Source organism: Oryctolagus cuniculus, chromosome 15 (genome assembly GCF_964237555.1).
Source record: "Oryctolagus cuniculus chromosome 15, mOryCun1.1, whole genome shotgun sequence".
Lineage (NCBI taxonomy): Eukaryota > Metazoa > Chordata > Mammalia > Lagomorpha > Leporidae > Oryctolagus > Oryctolagus cuniculus.
In genome coordinates this window covers 58124460-58143143 of record NC_091446.1, presented here as the reverse complement: position 1 = coordinate 58143143, position 18684 = coordinate 58124460, and the positions used below count along the sequence as shown (strand labels likewise).

The 18684-nt window shown below is 36.6% G+C and overlaps 1 protein-coding gene across 5 annotated transcripts in view; it reads left to right on the top strand.

Annotated features, from left to right (window-relative positions):
* Positions 1-18684, top strand: part of CTNNA3 (catenin alpha 3) — a 1675875-nt gene that overhangs the window by 1564544 nt on the left and 92647 nt on the right. Inside the window, exon 16 of one of the 5 annotated variants that reach the window (XM_070057733.1) lies at positions 12075-12560. The exons of the other annotated variants lie outside the window; for them this stretch is intronic. Coding sequence (XP_069913834.1) covers positions 12075-12114 — 40 coding nt within the window. The 3' untranslated portion in view covers positions 12115-12560. Of the gene's footprint in view, positions 1-12074; positions 12561-18684 lie in introns of those variants that run through there. 5 annotated transcript variants of the gene reach the window in all.

Sequence of the window (18684 nt, the reverse complement as noted above, 5' to 3'; positions counted from 1 at the left end):
TATAAAGTATTTGGGAAGATTCCCTCCCTTTCAATTGAATAACTTGAGAATAACTTGAATAACGTGAGAAGAATTGGAGTTAGTTCTTTAAATGTCTGGTAGAATTCAGCAGTGAAGCATCTGGTCCTGGGATTTTCTTTGTTGGGAGGCCCATTTATTACTGATTAATTTCCCTCTTGGTTATGGTTATTTCCCTCTTGGCTTATGTTTTCTATGTCTTCATGGCACAATTTAGGTAGGTTGCGTGTGTCCAGGAATCTATCCATTTCTTCTAGGTTTCCCAGTTTGTTGGCATACAGCCCTTTGTAATATTTTCTGATGATTCTTTTTAGTGCTGTGGTGTCTGTTACATTTCCTTTTTCATCTCTAATTTTATTGATTTGGGTTTCTCTCCCTTTTTTGGTTAGTTGGGCCAATGATGTGTCAATTTTGTTTATTTTTCCAAAAAACCAGCTCTTCATTTTGCTGATCTTTTGTATTTTTTTTGTATTCCTTTTGTTTTATTTATTATCTTTTTTTAAAAAAAACTTTTATTTAATGAATATAAATTTCCAAAGTACAGCTTATGGATTACAATGGCTTCCTCCCCATAATGTCCCCCCACCCGCAACCCTCCCCTTTCCCACTCCCTCTCCATTCATATCAAGATTCATTTTCGATTCTCTTTATATACAGAAGATCAGTTTAGCATACATTAAGTAAAGATTTCAACAGTTTGCTCCCACACAGAAACATAAAGTGAAAAATACTGTTTTAGTACTAGTTATAGCATTAAATCTCAATGTACAGCACACTAAGGACAAAGATCCTACATGAGGAGTAAGTGCACAATGACTCCTGTTGTTGACTTAACAAATTGACACTCTTGTTTATGGCATCAGTAATCTCCCTAGGCTCTTGTCATGAGCTGCCAAGGCTATGGAAGCCTTTTGAGTTCACCAACTCTGATCATATTTAGACAAGGCCATGGTCAAAGTGGAAGTTCTCTCCTCCCTTCAGAGAAAGGTACCTCCTTCTTTGATGACCCGTTCTTTCCACTGGGATCTCACTCACGGAGATCTTTCATTTAGGTTTTTTTTTTTTTTCCCCCCAGAGTGTCTTGGCTTTCCATGCCTGAAATACTCTCATGAGCTTTTCAGCCAGATCTGCATGCCTTAAGGGCTGATTCTGAGGCCAGAGTGCTGTTTAGGACATCTGCCATTCTATGGGTCTGCTGTGTATCTCACTTCCCATGTTGGATCATTCTCTCCATCTTTTATTCTATCAGCTAGTATTTGCAGACACTATTCTTGTTTATGTGATCCCTTTGGTTCTTAGTCTTATCATTATGATCAATTGTGAACAGAAATTGATCACTGGGACTAGTGAGATGGCATTGGTACATGCCACCTTGATGGGATTGAATTGGAATCCCCTGGTATGTTTCTAACTCTACCGTTTGAGGTAAGTCAGCTTGAGCATGTCCTGAATTATTTCTTTTCTTGTACTAGTTTTAGGTTTGCTTTGCTGTTGTTTTCTAGATCCTTGAGATGCATTGACAGCTCATTTATTTGGTGCTTTTCTAATTTCTTGATGTAGGCACCTATTGCTATAAACTTTCCTCTTAACACTGCTTTTGCTGTATCCCATAGTTTTGATATGTTGTGTTGTCATCTTCATTTGTTTACAGAAATTTTTTTGATTTTTCTTTTGATTTCTTCTATGGCCCACTGTTCATTCAGTCTCCATGTGTTTGCATATGTTCTAGAGATTCCTGAGTTGCTGATTACTAGCTTAATTCCATTGTGGTCCAAAAAGATGCATAGTATTATTTCGATTTTTTGAATTTGCTGTGACTTGCTTTATGGCTTAGTATGTGGTCAATCCTAGAAAAAGTTCCATGTACTGCTGAGAAGAATGTGTATTCTGCAACTGTTAGGTCCATTTGGTCTAAAGTGTCAATTAAATCTGCTGTTCCCTTGCTGATTTTCCGTTTGGTGTTCTGTCCATTGCTGAAAGTAGAGTAGTGAAGTCCCCCAATACTATTGTATTGGAGTCTAAGTCTCACTTTAAATCCCTTAACATTTCTTTTAAGTAGCCAGGTGCCCTGTAATTAGGTGCATATATGTTTATAATAGTTACATCTTCCTGTTGAATTGATCCCTTAATCATTATATAGTGCTCTTCTTTGTCTCTTTTAACAGTTTTTGTGTCAAAATCTGTTTGTCTGATATTAAGATGGCTACACCAGCTGTTTTTTCGATTTCTGTTGACATGAAATACCTTTTTCAATCCTTTAACTTTCAGTCCATTTTTGTCTTTGTTGGAAGGATGTGTGTCTTGTAGGCAAGAAATAAATGCGTTTTGTTTTTTAATCCATTCAGCCAGTCTGTGTCTTTTAACTGGGGAGTTGAGGCCATTTACATTCAAGGTGACTATTGATAAGTAATGAATTTGCCCTGCCATTTTTCCAAAAATATTCCTATTTTTTACTTTGAATTTTCTTTGAGCTTTTACTGAGAGATTTCCTTCCTTTACCTCCTTTCATAGTGATGACCATGTTTCTGTGTTTCTATGTACTACACATCCTTAAGCATCTTTTGTAGGGCTGGACAGGTGGTGACAAGTTAATCAATTTCTGTTTGTTATGGTAGGTCTTTATTTCACCTTCATTTACAAATGAGAGCTTTTGCAAGGTATAATATTCTTGGATGAGTTTTTTTCTCTCAAGACTTGGACTATCTCTCGCCATTCTCTCCTAGCCTGTAGGGTTTCTGATAAGAAATACCCTGTGAGCCTAATTTGAGATCCTCTAAAAGTATTCTGGTGCTTCTCTCATGCACGTTTTAGAATCTTTTCTTTATGTTTCACTGTGTTGAGTTTGATTGCAATGTGTCATGGTGAGGATCATTTCTGGTCATGTTTATTAGGAGTTCTGTATGCTTCTTTTACTGGATGTCCCTTTCTTTCTTCAAGAAATTCTTTACTATTATTTCACTAAAAACACCTTCTAATTCTTTCTCTCTCTCCATGCTCTCAGGAACTTTTAGAACCTGTATGTTGGTGTTTTTTTTATAGTATTCTGTATATTCTCAACAGTGTTTTTAGTTTTCTAATTTCCTCTTCTTGTCTTTGGTTTGACTGTATACTTTCCTATGCTTTGGCTTCTAAGTCTGATTTTCTTTCTTCTACTTCATCAATTCTGTTGTTAAGACTCTCCACTCCATTTTCTATGTGTTCTATTGACTTCTTAATTTCATTTTGATTTCTCTTTAAGATCTCAATTTCATGGGATAAATTTTCTTTCATGTTCTGTATGGATTTCAGTCGTCTGTGCATTTGCTTCTGATTGCTTCTGTGTAATCTTATGATCGATTTTTTGAATCCCATTTCTTGCATTTCTTCTATCTCATCATCTTCACAATCTAGTATTGAAACGTCATGTTCTTTTGGGGGCATCATGTTGTCTTCCTTATTTTTGTTTCTGGAATTGGTGTGTTTGGTGTTTGTTGTTTGTGGAGATAATTGTTGTTTCTTTCTTTTTTTTTTTTTTGTGGTGACTTTTATCTTTGTAATAAGACTCTGTAGATAAGTGGAATTTCTGCTTTCAGAGAATCTCTTGAGGCTTGTAGTGGATGTGGCCAGAGAGCTCTGTTCAGTTCTCCAGGGTTAAGGGTGTGCCTAAGGTGACACACAGAGGTTTGGCATGGTAAATCTTGTCTCTCTCTCTCTCTCTCTTTTTTGATATCAAAGGAAAGTTTATTCTGTGCAGCTGAGCTCCTCTCCTCAATGGAGACCAGCACCTGTGCACTAGCCCCACTGGGTATAATATTCATTCCCTCTGTCCCAAGGACTACACAAAGGATCTGCGCAGTCCTCAATGTAACTTCAGATTCCTCAGCAATGACTCTCACCAGGTAACCAGGAAATCCCAAGCTTGTGGATTCTCCCACTGTGACTGCTCAATGTCCCAACCACACCATGAGTCCTCCCACACACCCTCATTTTTTCTTTACAGTCCCAGTATGGAAGCCTTACACAGTCACAAGCTCCTAGCCCCTGTTAGTTCTCCCAACCAGAGTCAGGAGTCTTCACTTGGCTGGCTGCTGAGAACAGACATGAGCTGGCATAGCTGTTGTGTTTGTCCAAAATGGAGCCCACTCTATCGGCTTGTTATAGGATGCCATTGTAAAGTTATCACACAGAGAGAGATGTGTCCATCCTGTCCTTTCTTCTTTCTCTTCTAGTTTGGCTGGTACACTTTACCCCACAGGGCTCCAAGCTAGGTTCTTCCTGCAGCTTTTTCACCAGTGGCTTAGGCTGCTGTGGTCTGGTCTCACTTCACTTTCCAATGCTGGTGTGTAGGCTCTCAGCTGCTGGAGTCTTGAGCCATGGGCATCCACGTCCTCTGCATAGCTCCACCATGTTTCTCTAATTTTGGTAGAGTTTCCTTTGCTATTTTCTCCCCAACTCTTCCCTGAGACTGCATTATCTCCACTTTTTTAAACTATCTTCACCTGGGCTAGGGAAGTATGTGTCCTCCCTACTCTGCCATCTTGGTGTGTCCACTCCTGTATTTCTTTTTTTGAGAACTATCTTTTGCAGTCCTTTGCCCATTTCTCATCTGGATTAATTTTTTTTATTGTTGAGTTTTTTAAGTTGCTGACATACTTGAGATATTAATCCTTTGCCATACAGGTGGTTTGCAGTGAATTTATTTTTCAAGACTTTGCCCTCCCATTCACACCTTCTGTCTCCCTACCTAAATCACAAGATATGACTACTTTTTTAGATATTTTTTATTCAGCTATTCCTTTAGTTACTGATATTTTACTTAACAATCAACTTACTCTTTTACAATTAATCAACTGTAATCATTGTCTTTTAATTCTCCATAAGTTTATACCAGTGGTTATAAATTCATTCACTGGCTACCTCTATAATTTTAGAAATAATATTCTAATACTATTTTGTTAACTGTTTATCAGATTTCTATGTAAGAAAAGGATTCATTTGCACTTCTAATTTGTATCATGATAACAGAGTAGCTATTTTACCTTTTCCCCCATTCTCTGCCACCTCCTACCTTATCAAATCTTTGCCATGTACCTTGATTTGTAGTTTTCAAGGTTACTTTCTAACCATAATTTTATTCATGCTTTGTTTTATTATATGATTCTGTAAGTTCATCTTTTTAACTCCAATATTAAAATCTTGTCCAATTCAGTGGAGAATTTCATTTATTTTTGTACCTATTTCTATAGTGATCATAGAGCATCTTCCACATGTTATTTTACTGTTCCAGGATCATGGACTATGCTAAAAATACAAACTACAAAGGTGCCGGTCCTCATGGAATTTCCTAGCTCATTGAACAGAATAGACCATAAAGAGTGAACATAAGCATGTAGATTACATCATGTTTTATAAAGCTAAAAGATAATTAAAACAGAACAAAGAGAAAAGAGCACCATGGCTGATGAAACCTATGGTTTTATAAGCTGTATTAGGATCAGCCTTAATGTAAATGATAGTTAAAGGAGATGAGGAAGCTAAGCATAAAAATATTTAGGCAAGGCCGGTGCTATGGCATAGCGAGTAAAAACACTGCCTGAAATGCTGGCATCTCATATGGGTGCCAGTGAGAGTTCGGGCTGCTCCACTTACGATCCAGCTCTCTGCTATGATCTGGGAAAGCAGTGGAAGATGGCCCAAGTCCTTGGGCCCTTGTACTTGCATGCGGGACTTGGAGGAAACTCCTGGCTCCTGGCTTTGGATCAGTGCAGCTCTGGCTGTTGCAACCATCTGGGGGAGTGGACCAGCAGATAGAGGACCTCTCTCTCTCTTTCTCTTTCTGCCTCTCCCTCTCTCTGTGTGTAACTGTGACTTTCAAATATAATATATAAATTTTTAGAAAAATTTAAGCAAAGAAAAATTGAGACAAAAGATAATTTGTGGAGAAAATCCTGGTTAAGGGGGGATGCTTGATCTTTGAGGCTGAAATCAATGAAAGTAAAAGTAGCAAGAGATGAGGTCAGAGACTTGTGGGTTGGGAAGAAATGGAGAAGGTAGGCAGAGAGAGAGAGAAAGAGAGAGAGAGGTCTTACATCTGTTGGTTCACTCCCTAAATGGCTGCAACGGCCAGAGCTGGGCTGATCTGAGGCCAGGAGCGAGGAGCTAGAAGCTTCCTCCAGGGTCTGCCATGCAGGTGCAGGGGCCCAAGGACTTGGGGCATCTTGTACTGCTTTTCCAGGCCATAGCAGAGAGCTGGAGTGGAGCAGCTGGGTCTCGAACCGGCGCCCATATGGGATGTTGGTACTGCAGGTGGTGGCTTTACCCACCACACCCCAGTGCTGGCCCTTAGTTGGATGTGGAAAATCCTGTTTTGACTATGTATACCTCTTAGCTTCCTTAGCTTCTTCTCAAAGATTCCATCTCTTGTTCTTGATTGCATCACCCAACACTTCCATTGAAAGTACCTTTTAGTTCAAGTTTTCTTTCTTGTTCTTCAAGTATATTAACATCCCCATCGTATCTTTTTTTTTTTTTTTTTTTTTTTTTTTTTTGACAGGCAGAGTGGACATTGAGAGAGAGAAACAAGAGAAACAGAGAGAAAGGTCTTCCTTTGTTCCTTTGCCGTTGGTTCACCCTCCAATGGCCGGTGCGGCTGGCGCGCTGCGGCCGGCGCACCACGCTGATCCGATGGCAGGAGCCAGGTGCTTCTCCTGGTCTTCCATGGGGTGCAGGGCCCAAGTACTTGGGCCATCCTGCACTGCACTCCCTGGCCACAGAGAGAGCTGGCCTGGAAGAGGGGCAACCGGCATCCCCATCATATCTTATATTTGTGTTTTTGATACACTGTCTTCATAAATACTTCTAACAATATGAGTAGTGAGTTTTATTCGGGTTAATTCAGTTTAGCTTTATTTTTCTCTTGATTATCATTTTTTTTCATGTTGAAGGCTGTCTTTAAATGCATCATGCACCATTGTTCGCATTCTTGGATCACAGTTTATATTTAAAAATAAGTTGAAGAAAAACATACTTGACCTCTGGATTTCTAGGCAAGTCCTATTTCCACTTCACCCAACAAAGAATGAGGATAATAACTCTGGCCTTTAAATTGGAAAGCTCTATATGCTTCAGTCTGGGATGCCAATATTTGTGTTAGAGAATTCTTAGAATATCCTTTTTATAGTTCTTCAAAAAATAAATTTCCACCTATAAGCTTGAAAGATACATGTTTGGCTTTCCGTTGCCTGTGAGCCAAGAGAGGGAGGGATATTTGGAACAGGGTGGAGTTGACTATTTGTGAACAGAATTTATGTTGTTTTTTGCTGACATTGGTGTTGCTGGGGGTGAGGGTGACCCTAAGCTGAGTCTTCTTTCGCTGAGAACTATAACTAAATACAAGATGACATAAGTGATAAGTGCTCTGATTTTTGTTTTAGAAATACAACAAAGTACTTCACTTAATGAGGTCAAGGGAATGACAGTTTTGAGCAGAGTTGAGTAATAAGGAGGGATTAACAAGATGAGTATGATAGAAACGCTATTCCTGGCATAGCATGTTCAAAGACCTTATTTGAACAGGAAGATGTCTATTTAACTTTTCATTGCTGTTCGTTGCTCCATTTTGGACTCTGTCACTAACAGCTGTGATTAATTATTACAACAAATATGCATAAGTCATGGCTATTAACATTCACTTGTAAGAATGATTACTGAAAGCATCTAGCCATTCTGAGCTCCTTGTGCAGGTTGAGTTTCTCTTGCTCTGAAAGCTTGCGATCAGAAGTCCTTCAGGCTTTGAAATTCCTCAGGTTTTAGAATATTAACAGTCTTTCCAACTCATCATGGCTGTATATGGACCTTGGAGAATTTAGGATTTTGCGTTTTTGAATTAGGGATTTCCAACCTATATATGTCATTATTTCATGTGTTAATTATAATATTCAATATCATTATCATCTTTCAGTTTACAAATTTTGAATTTTTTTTTTTGACAGGCAGAGTGGACAGTGAGAGAGAGAAAGACAGAGAGAAAGGTCTTCCTTTTTGCCATTGGTTCACCCTCCAATGGCTGCTGCGGCCGGCGCACCGCGCTGAGCTGAAGCCAGGAGCCAGGTGCTTCTTCCTGGTCTCCCATGTGGGTGCAGGGCCCAAGCACTTGGGCCATACTCCACTGCCTTTCAGGGCCACAGCAGAGAGCTGGACAGGAAGAGGAGCAACTGGAACAGAACTGGCACCCCAACCGGGACTAGAACCCAGAGTACCGGTGCCGCAGATGGAGGATTAGCTTCGTGAGCTGCGGCACTGGTCTGGCTGTTCTATTTCTAACCCAACTCCTTGCTAATGTGCCTGGGAGAGCGGTAAAAGATGGCCCAAGTGCTTGGGTCCCTGAAACTACATGAGAGATCTTGAATGGAGTTCCAGGCTCCTGGCTTCAGTCTGATGTAGCCATGACTGTTGTAGGTATTTGGGGAGTAAACCAAGAGATGGAAAATATCTTTCTCTCTCTCTCTGCCCTGTTTCTCTCTGTAGCTCTGACTTTCAAATAAATAATTAAATCTTTAAACAAAAAAGAAAAAAACCTTAAAATCTAATAGTATTCATTATTGTTATTTGTACTTTACACTATCTCTTAAAGCACCATTTTCATACAGAATCATTCTATTTCTGAAGACTAGAGCTTAACCATGGGTGATTTTTTTAAAAAAAGATTTATTTATTTATTTGAAAGGCAGAGTTACACAGAGAGACAGAGGAGAGATAGAGGGAGAGGTCTTCCAGCAGATGATTCACTACCCAATGGTCACAACGGCCAGAGCTGCACCAGACTGAAGCTAGAAGCCCAGAGCTATGTCTAGGTCTCCTACATGCGTACAGGGAGCCAAGCGCTTTAAGCTGGGATTAAACATGGTGCCCATATGAGATGCTACAACTGCAGACCACGGCTTAACCTGCTTGCCATATGCAGGCCCCAATTGTGGGTGGTTTTTTAAAATCTATTCTGACACATATGACATCAAAATCTAATGTCAGCAATGCCAACAAGGTAACAAAATTATGCTCTTGTTGGATTTGTTAATAAATGAGAAAGATAAAAGCAAAAAAGAACATTCAAATGGAAAACTACATAGAATTTGGTACTTAGCATTGTGGTTGAAAGAGCTGGAGGGGAACACTTACATGCCAAATGGGGTCTAGGAGAATGTCAATAATTTAAACCAAGTTACTTTATTTTTTCATTTGAAGAAGGGTTTTTTGAGCTTTATCATTCCATGGATGTTATGAAGAGTCCAATGATTCTTCTCTTTTACTTTGTTTAGTTAAAATTTTTAAATATATGCTTTTTATTTTTCTGTTCTTTAGAAATCAATTGACCTAAACTAGAAGAGAGAGTTACAAATTTTAGAAGTGCCAGAATTCACCTTGATGAAAATAATGATTAAATACTTTCATCAAAGTAAAAGTTAATATGAAAAGCTCTTTAGAAACATGGAGGTTTATGTATAGGAATTATAATCATGCTGGGAATCTTGAACCCATCCTTTGTTATTTTCTCCTGGGTGAAGCAGGTGACATAGTCTTTCATTGAAAGCATATGCAAAACAGAATTACACAGAAATTCAGAGGTAGAGTTAGAAATCAGAAGGAGCTAGTTTGTTTAACATCATGAAAGTAAAATCTTTTTTTTTTTAAAAAAGATCTTTAATGATAATGTCTCAAATACACAAAATAGAAGTTCATGGGAGATATATAAAAACTATTATTTGACAACCGTACTCATATGTCTAGTTTCAGCTCAAGTGTGTATGTGTGTGTATGTTGTTTCTAATATTTGGCATGATCATGTAGAGTCTGTTTTTGTAGTGTTTTAATAATCTGCCATCTAGACCCAGTTTAAAATCGTGATGCTTTTATGAACAAGGATATCTCCTACTGCTAATGCTTAGGTAGCAAAATGCCTATTATTAATCTAGCCAGGTATATTCCACTGCTGAAAATTCTTCTCTCCATCTGAGGCTCAGAAAATGTACTCTGTTTTACATAATTATACCCTTTGAAATCACCATTTCTGTCTGATGCAGGTTGAATACTGCTGCCTAGAACATATAAATTATTCCTTTTCTACAAGTGGACAAACCATAGAAATGGAAGATAGTGGTTAGAATGAGGAAACACACTGAAAGATGTAAAACATATTTTTCTGAACTTATATGTTCCATCAGTATTCAGGATGAGGCACCATTTGGGGAAACAAAGACAAAAATGAAATGATGTCATTTAAACAGAATGCACAATGCTGATTTGAACCATGGATGGTTGGCTTTATTTTTCAGCAGACAGAGTGGATTGGTTGTTTTGATCACCTCCACTGTTTTGCAGGCTTCCCTTGTGACCCACACTATGCATTTACAATTGGGCTTTGCTGAAATAACAGCTGGAGCTTGTACAGCAAGGTTTTTCTCTGCCAAGTTAACTGGGCTGTATGGAATTAAAACTATGACCTTGTCCTCATTAACCCAATGCTCTAACCAACTGAACTAACTTCTCCAGTTCACTGTGCAGTGTGTGCTATTTACAATGGTAGATAAAAAAAGCAGAATCTGTAACATGATGGACATTGGCAACATTTTCATTTTTAAAGTGAATCTTTCTTGCAGACCCTGATAGCATTCTCTAAATTAATCACTGTTAACTGAAGCATTTAACTAGATGCAAAGCTTTCACTGCTTTATGTGCAATTGAAAAACATTAAAAAAATGCTGTTAACATTAAAATGCTACTGTATCTGTTGTTGAGAATCTGTAAATAATCAGCAGTCATTTCTTCAGGTTCTGGTGCATTATAGCCAAGCTGGATTCTGAATGCAGAGGATCAACCTTCTGCTATCTGTATCCCTCGTTCCTATAGTTCCTACTTGCAGTTCATGAAACTTGTAATAGTTTATCTCAGTGTACTTATCAATTAGTTTCATCATTTGAATATATTTTTGTTAGTTCTCCAAGTCTGCCATCTCTGAAAATCTTAGCTCTAGTTCTTAAACTGTGCATTGTTATATTATCAATTTAGTGCTGATAGAGTTTAGAATTACTATTTTGAGTTTAGAGTGACAAATAGGGTTTAGTGATTATTTTGTATTTCTGTTTTTCATGAAAATATAAGGCAATATGGAAACATTTTCTGACTGATGTATTGGTATGCATTTTTAGGGAAGATGGCATCATCTTATTAAAGGACTCATTCATCAAAGTAGAAAAATACATCAAAAATGGAACTAACAATAAATTTATTTTGCTATAAACATTTTGAAATTTTATGTAAGACTGCATTGCAAAAAGTTGATGGAGGGCCTAGAGTGGTGGTGCAGTGAATTAAGCTGATTCTTGTGACAACACATCCCACATCATAGTGGCATTTAGAGTTCTGGCTACTGTGTCTTCCAGCTTCCTGCTAATGCACCTGGGAAGGCAGAGGACGATGGTCCAAGTATTAGTGCCCCTACCATCTATAAGGGAGACTGGAATGGAATTCCTGGCTCCTGGCTTTGGTCGGGCCCATCTCTAGCTGTGGTGGGCTTCTGGGGAGTGAACCAGTATTTGCACGATCTCTCTCTTGCTCTCTCCCTCCCACTCCCTCCCTCCTTCCCTGTCTGTCACTCTACCTTTTGAACAAATAAATAAATCATTTAAAAAGTTGATGGATATTGTGTATTATTTAACAAACTATGCATGTATTTCAATTTTTTGTACCAGAATACACTTATATTTTAATTCCATTTCCAGAAACTTTTTGAAGTGCATGGATATAGGCATTTTCATACCTCTGCCTCATTGGACAAATCATATTTATTTTGTTTAACTTTTTAGTATCAGTTTCTCAGGTAATTAGAGGAGGCTCATTTACTCACTAAACCAAACTGTCCTAATGAAAAGTACTCTGACTCTAATCCATTTACAAGAAGAAAGATTGGTCAATAATCACCATAAACTCTATGTTGGCCAAACATCCTGAAATACATTTCTAGTAACATCTAGAGTTTTTTCCAATGATACTAAAACTTGTATGTTTTTACTTTTCCCTAAAAGGAGACTCTTTTTTCCTAAAAGAAGGCAGTTGAAGAACTGATACAATCTGTCAGCAATTTATCTGTTGTGAAAATCATAAAACCAGAAGTCACATTCCAAGCATTTAAGAGGCCTGAAAGTTCCAATAGTCCATTTTCTCAGTGACAGCTTAGGAAGTGAGTGAAACTCAGGAAGACGTCAAGAAGCAGTTTGATTAACATCTAGGAAGACTCTTGGAGCATTTCACCATTGAACACGTTTGTGCTGTGTGTGTTTTAATTTTATTTATTTGAAAGAGAAAGAGAGAAACAGAGATTTTCCACCCACTGGTTCACTCTCCAAATACACACATCACCCAGGAACCAGGAAGTTAATCCATGTCTCTCATGTGGATCACAGGGCCATGTGGGCCATCACCTGCTTCTCTCCCACCCCCAGAGTATGCCTTAGGAATGAGTCATTACCAGGATTGCAGCTGGAACTGGAGCCCAGGCTCTTCAATATGAGATGTATTTTTTTTTTAAGATTTATTTATTTATTTGAAAGTCACAGCTACAGAAAGATGGGTGGGAGGGAAAAGAGAGAGAGAAAGAAAGAAAGAAAGAAAGAAAGTAAGTGGAAGGAATCTTCCATCCACTGGTTCTTGGCTCACATGGCTGCAACCAACAGGGCTGAGCCAGATTGAAGCCAAGAGACAGGAGCTTCATCCAGATCTCTGATGTGGGTACTGGGTGCAGGGGTGCAAGCAATGGGGTCATCTCCTGCTGCTTTCCCAGGTCATAAGCAAGGAGCAGCCAGGACACTAACCAGTGACCATATGGGATTGCAGAGTGAGAGATGACACCTTAACCTGCTTCACTACAATGCCAGCCCCCAAAGTGGCATATTAACTGCTATGTCAAATGCTTGCCCCTGTGCTGCTGTTTTTAAAGTAGATTTTGTCATAACATTCATAGGTATTCTTTAGTAGATATATCTGATATCTATACTCTTAAAATAGAGGAATATATATCACCTTTTTCTTACTGAAAATGACCAAGCCAGACACTCAGCCAACATTTGATGATATAAACATGAATCAACAACTTCTAATATTGTTTCTGCACTTCAAAATCATAAGATACGTATGCCAATAGAGAAGTACCAAGTATAAAACTGCCTATGATTTCTTGAAAATATTTTTAAATTGATTTCTGTGTTGCACTATAGATAAATGTAGCAATTCAACAAGCACATGAAAACTATGTGTTGTTTATTTCAGCACTGTTTTACTAGGTTACAAATCTAAAAAAGCATGCCCATTAAGTGGTTGGTAGAAGGTTTCCTGAAAACATTTGTTTTATACACCTAATTCATGATAAGCATTGTTCCAATTACTAGAGATGGCTAAATTATTATTATTTTTATCTAGCCCAGGAGTTGTCCAGATGCTAGCAAGGAAGCAAATACTATTGAAAGCAACAGAAATCCTGGATTTAGATTAAAATCAATGTTCTATAGCTAGTGTTCCAGATGAACAGTGAAATGAATTATTTTGGAAAGCCTATATATTTTTTATAAAAAAGGTGGAAAGCAAACAACCGATACAACAGAATAAATTGAAATTTACCAGGTGAACAAGCACAGATTGGGATTATAGACAAATGAAACAGAGCAATCTAGTAATGAGAATGGGACTATGAGGGGGTCTAGGAGCAGAAGAGTCAATTTAGTGGACTCACAGGTGTTGGTGAGGAGTGGTTGGGTAATGGCAGGCTATCCTTGCCTACCTAAAGCCTAGATAGTAAACAGTCATGGAAAGCCTTGCTAAAGAAGCTTGCTTGCTTTCGTTTTGTGTGTTTTTGTGTGTCTGCCTGCATGCCATAATTTTCGAAAAGTAAGTGTATAAGGGACAATCTCCCCTTCCCCTGCCTCTCCAAAGTAGCTACTCGCACAAGAACTTTAATGCATCTCAAGTCATAGGGGCATTTTTTTGTTTTAGTAGATGCTAATGCTGAAGAATTTGAAGAGAATCATGAGTGGAGCTGTCTGTCTTTCATCAAAGCCAAAAAGTCCTCTTCAACCTAGGTTGAGGATAATTGCATACATTATTCATTTTTGCAGTATGACTTTCATTCAGAACTCCTGGAGATTTTGCTGTTTACTGTTTATTTGAGGGGGGCAGAATGAAAGTAAGAACAATCCTGCAAATAAATTTTGAGTACATCCCCAAATAGAGGAACTCAATGTCAAAAAGACATGGCTTGCCTATATAAAAGACATATAGCAAAGATCCTGAACATAGAACTTCCAGATTACTTTGCAAGAAAAAGACATGCTATTTGAAGTGCTCATCCAATCAAGATAAATTGTTTTGAATTTATTTAATATTGTTTTATTTTTCTTCCAGTTTGGACACTGATATTGTGATTGGTCAAGCATGAAATTTTCAGCATTCGAGAGATTTATGAATATTTGTTGTTTGGTATTCACTAATTAGAACTCTTGTGGTATAACATAGTTAGAGTCTTTTTGAGTAGAATCCAATTACCATCTTATAAAGAGTCCAAATATGAATGAATCAGTGAGTAAAAATTTTGCCAAAGATCAGAGCTTGCTTTCAATGTATTACTATTTACAAATATGTCATTAGTTTTAATGTAAATTCTTTGCAAAGTATTATTATGAATGCCTTAAAGAAATAAGTCACATTTTAAATGACAAGGATTAATGTCAGGTATAAAATACCTGTAGGTAATTATTGTAATTATTACTCTAGTTTGGCAATACTCCTATAAGAAATGATTCAATGTTTTTCTTCAGTAACATTGTTTTCCCATCATTTTAAGAGTGGATGTGGATAAATTCAGCCTCTTAAATTCTTGAAATATTAATGTCAGGAATTTATTGATGTATTCAGTCCAATTATTGCTGTTGTTTTAACACCACAATTCTTGTTTGATGTTTTGGTGTATACAAAAATACATATACCAGACTTTGATTCCTAAAGTAATGTCTATGACAAATAGAGACCAAGTCCATGAAATAATGTTAAGAAAGTGAAGATTATGCTAAGAGGGCAGATAAGAGAGACACTTAGAAACTGTTGAAGGCCATGTAGAGGGTTAAGAATGATTCATCCATGAGGCATGAGTAAAATTCAGATCATTAGCAAAAGTTTAGGCTTAGAGCCCTTTCTGCCAAAAGCATGCAGAACGAAAACATTGTAAATCATCTCTGAGAGGCTGGCCAGGGTTCTCTGAGCAACAGAAGTTTACTGGATTCAGAGGAAGAGAAACTAACGCTGTGTTCCTAAAATAGGAATTTTCTTTCCTCTGCAATTGTGTTCCGTTTTCATTGAAAAGTATCAAGCACATAGATGTCCTAAGCGAGTTATCGTTCTAGGTTTTCTAAGTCTTCTTCCCGCCTGCTCTCTGTTTGTAGTGCTCTTTTATTCTGTCTTCTGGTTAAATCAAAAGCATTTTGACAGAGCAACAAAATAACCCCTCTTCGTGCTCCATTTCACTAGGTCTTCTACTTCTAGCTTAAGGCTATCTTCGTGCACTTTTGCACTTCCCTCTTGGCCTAGATGCATGAAGACGGTTTCTTTCTCCCCAATTAGAATTTATCTTATGGGTGTTAAAATAATAGGATTTGTTTGCTATTGGCCGTATTTATTGACACAATTGAAATATATAAAAATCACATAATTATATTTACTGCTGAAACTTTCTGACAAAGAAGTTTTGAAAAAACTATCTTGTCCTTTGTTAGACTGTAAATGTTTGAAAATAAGTGGGATTGAAGAACTCAATCTATTTTCATTATAATTCTTCTGATGGAATTAAATTAGTCTCATATCTAGAGTGAGTATAATATTGCAAAAATTACAACACAGCAAACATAGTAGACACCAAGAAATAATGAACTAACTGTGGTAACATATTTCCATTTCTAGGCAGATAAATAAAAAAATCAACATTCCTATATCAAATTATTCATTTTATAGATTTAGGAGGTACAGGAAACTATGTATATATTATAAAATTATATTAAGTGTTTTTTATGTTTATTTTGCTTGTTTCTTTTCTGCCCATTTCTCCTTTTATCTTACCCTTTTAAAAAAAATCTTTTATGTTTTCTGTGTACTTAGGTTTATTCAGATAATTCAATATAGTATTCAAATATTCCAGTAACAACCTTTTAAATGTTTAAAGCATTGGAATTGTTTTAAATATCAAAATCTTAGGTAGAACTCCATTCTACAATTCTAGATGAAAGCATATGAACTTTGAAGTTGCTGCATTGGGAGCCGTGGGAGCCCCAGTTTGGCATCCTTTTGGGGTCTGGTTTCCCTTGTCTACTCTTTACATTTTTACACTGAGGCAAGTGGGAAACAGTCTGAAAATATTAATTCACCTACCAATTCTACATAGTAAGTTATTTCCCATCATCTTCTGGTTGAGATTTTAGAAAATGTGGATATTTGCATGTTCCTACCCATAAAATTGTAGGTACCTGTAAATGAATATGGATAAAAGATAACTCATCTCTAATTTGTTGGAAAAGTAATTGTAAAATAGAATGGTTGGTCCTATGGTAATTGTTAATTATGACACAATTTCTCTGCAATAAAACACTCAGCTAAATAGGTAATATATGGCATTTTCATGAGTTAGTTTAGCAGTTTGGTTAAAATATAAAATGTTTCATGTCTGCCTTGGTTATACATTTATTAATGCCATATGGTCCATCATCTGTGTAACTGGCTTCTGATAGTTGCAAATGAAAACATGTTTGCTTTATAACTATTCTAGAAAATAAATATTTCCCACCATAAACATAAATACGATTGATTATCACTACAAAGTTACCTTTTTTCCTTTTAATCCAGAAATATGCTCTATTTAATTCCAAGGAATATTTATTGAAAAAGAAAAAAAAAACTTAAAATTAGGGGATCAAAGAGATGGAAGTCCCTGAGAGATTATCTTGTCCAGTCTTCTCCTTTTACAGATAAGTGTGATCATTCTTGTTTCTGAACATGCAATATTCTTTCTAAAATGAATGGTTTGAAAACTAGTTGAAGCCTCTCATAGACCATTGCCCTTCAGGGTTTTTGATTTAATGTGACATTTCTCATGAAACAGAAGTGTTGATTATGTAATACGTAAGGCATATTGCAATATAATTACAGGAATTGGACGTGTTCATAATGAAAGACTTTGGTAAAGTAGATGTCATAATTGTGCTCATGAAGTAATCTGAATTTTTTCTGTGGTGATTTATTATTTTATTTAAAAATAATAGAAGGATATTAGAAAAAAGTCCCAGGGCTTTCACAGTGTTCATTTGAATAATATATTGTTTACCTGTATAATATCTATATCTATATATCTAGCTATATATCCATCTGTCGACAATTGTTATGCTACTTTCAAAAACAGGTTAAATAATGCAATACTTTATTGAACAAAATTTAACTAAAAAGTAGTAAATGGAAACACTTCTGATTTGTAATGGGCTATTTTATATACTGAGCACTTTTTCATTTATTCTTTGTCAACTAATAAAACAGTGTGAGTACTCAAGTTACCTCTAGAGGTAAACATTTATGCCACCCACTTGGCTATGGGTATGTGTGTTTTGTAATTTGTAACCAATATGAACAATTGAATCTTTTAAACTTGCTTCTGTGGTGAAGCTGAGAAAAATCTCTATAAAACTAATTATGCTCTCTTATGCACAAAGATTTAAGATGATGCAGAAGATTGTATCATCCAAGTCCATGGACACATCACTGTGATAACATCAGTCTGATCAAAATGAGCAAGGCCTTAGAGAATCTGTAAGCAAACCATGTATGTCTTAGAATAAAATGAATTATTCTTCAAATAATTAGTCCAAAGCAATGCTAATAGACTCTAATCCCATTATTTATAAATATGTCATTCTGAACTACTACTATAAACAAATCCAGTTTCTCAGTTGTCAAGCCAGAAATTCAGTGCATAGCATCTTGTCAGTGAACAGCTGTACTGTTTGGCACCATGAGTAAGGGACATTTAGAATAGTCCATCCACTGCCTCTCTTGTTTATGGGCCTGTGTATAGAAAACATTTCAGAAAGAAATTCTTCAGTTCCTGGAAATCCCTAGTCCTAATTTACCAACCTATTGTTGTTTTGTTAAATTGGCTAATTTTTCATAACTGTATTATCAAGTGCAGTGATTTTATTTTACCTTTTCTGGAAGTTCAAATAAATTTCTTCAATAATATTTCAGTTGTTTATATGAGTGTAGAATGGTAGTTAGCTGAGGCTGGGGAAATTAGGAGGAAGGAAACAATGGAGAAAGTTTGATTAGTAAGTACTAAGTTATTGTTAGATGGAAGTAAGAAGTTCTGATGTTCTATTGCACAGTAAGGTGACTATAGATAATAATAATATACTGTATTTTTTTTTACTGAAAGCCAAATGAAAGGATTTTAAATGTTTCAACCATAAAAATTATATATATATCTAGGGAGATAAATATGTTTACCCAATTTTAATATTACACAATGTATACATATCAAAACAGTACATGCTGTCTCCTGAATATGAAATTTTTTTAGCTATCAGTTAAAAATATGAAAAAAAAATCCATGTGGAG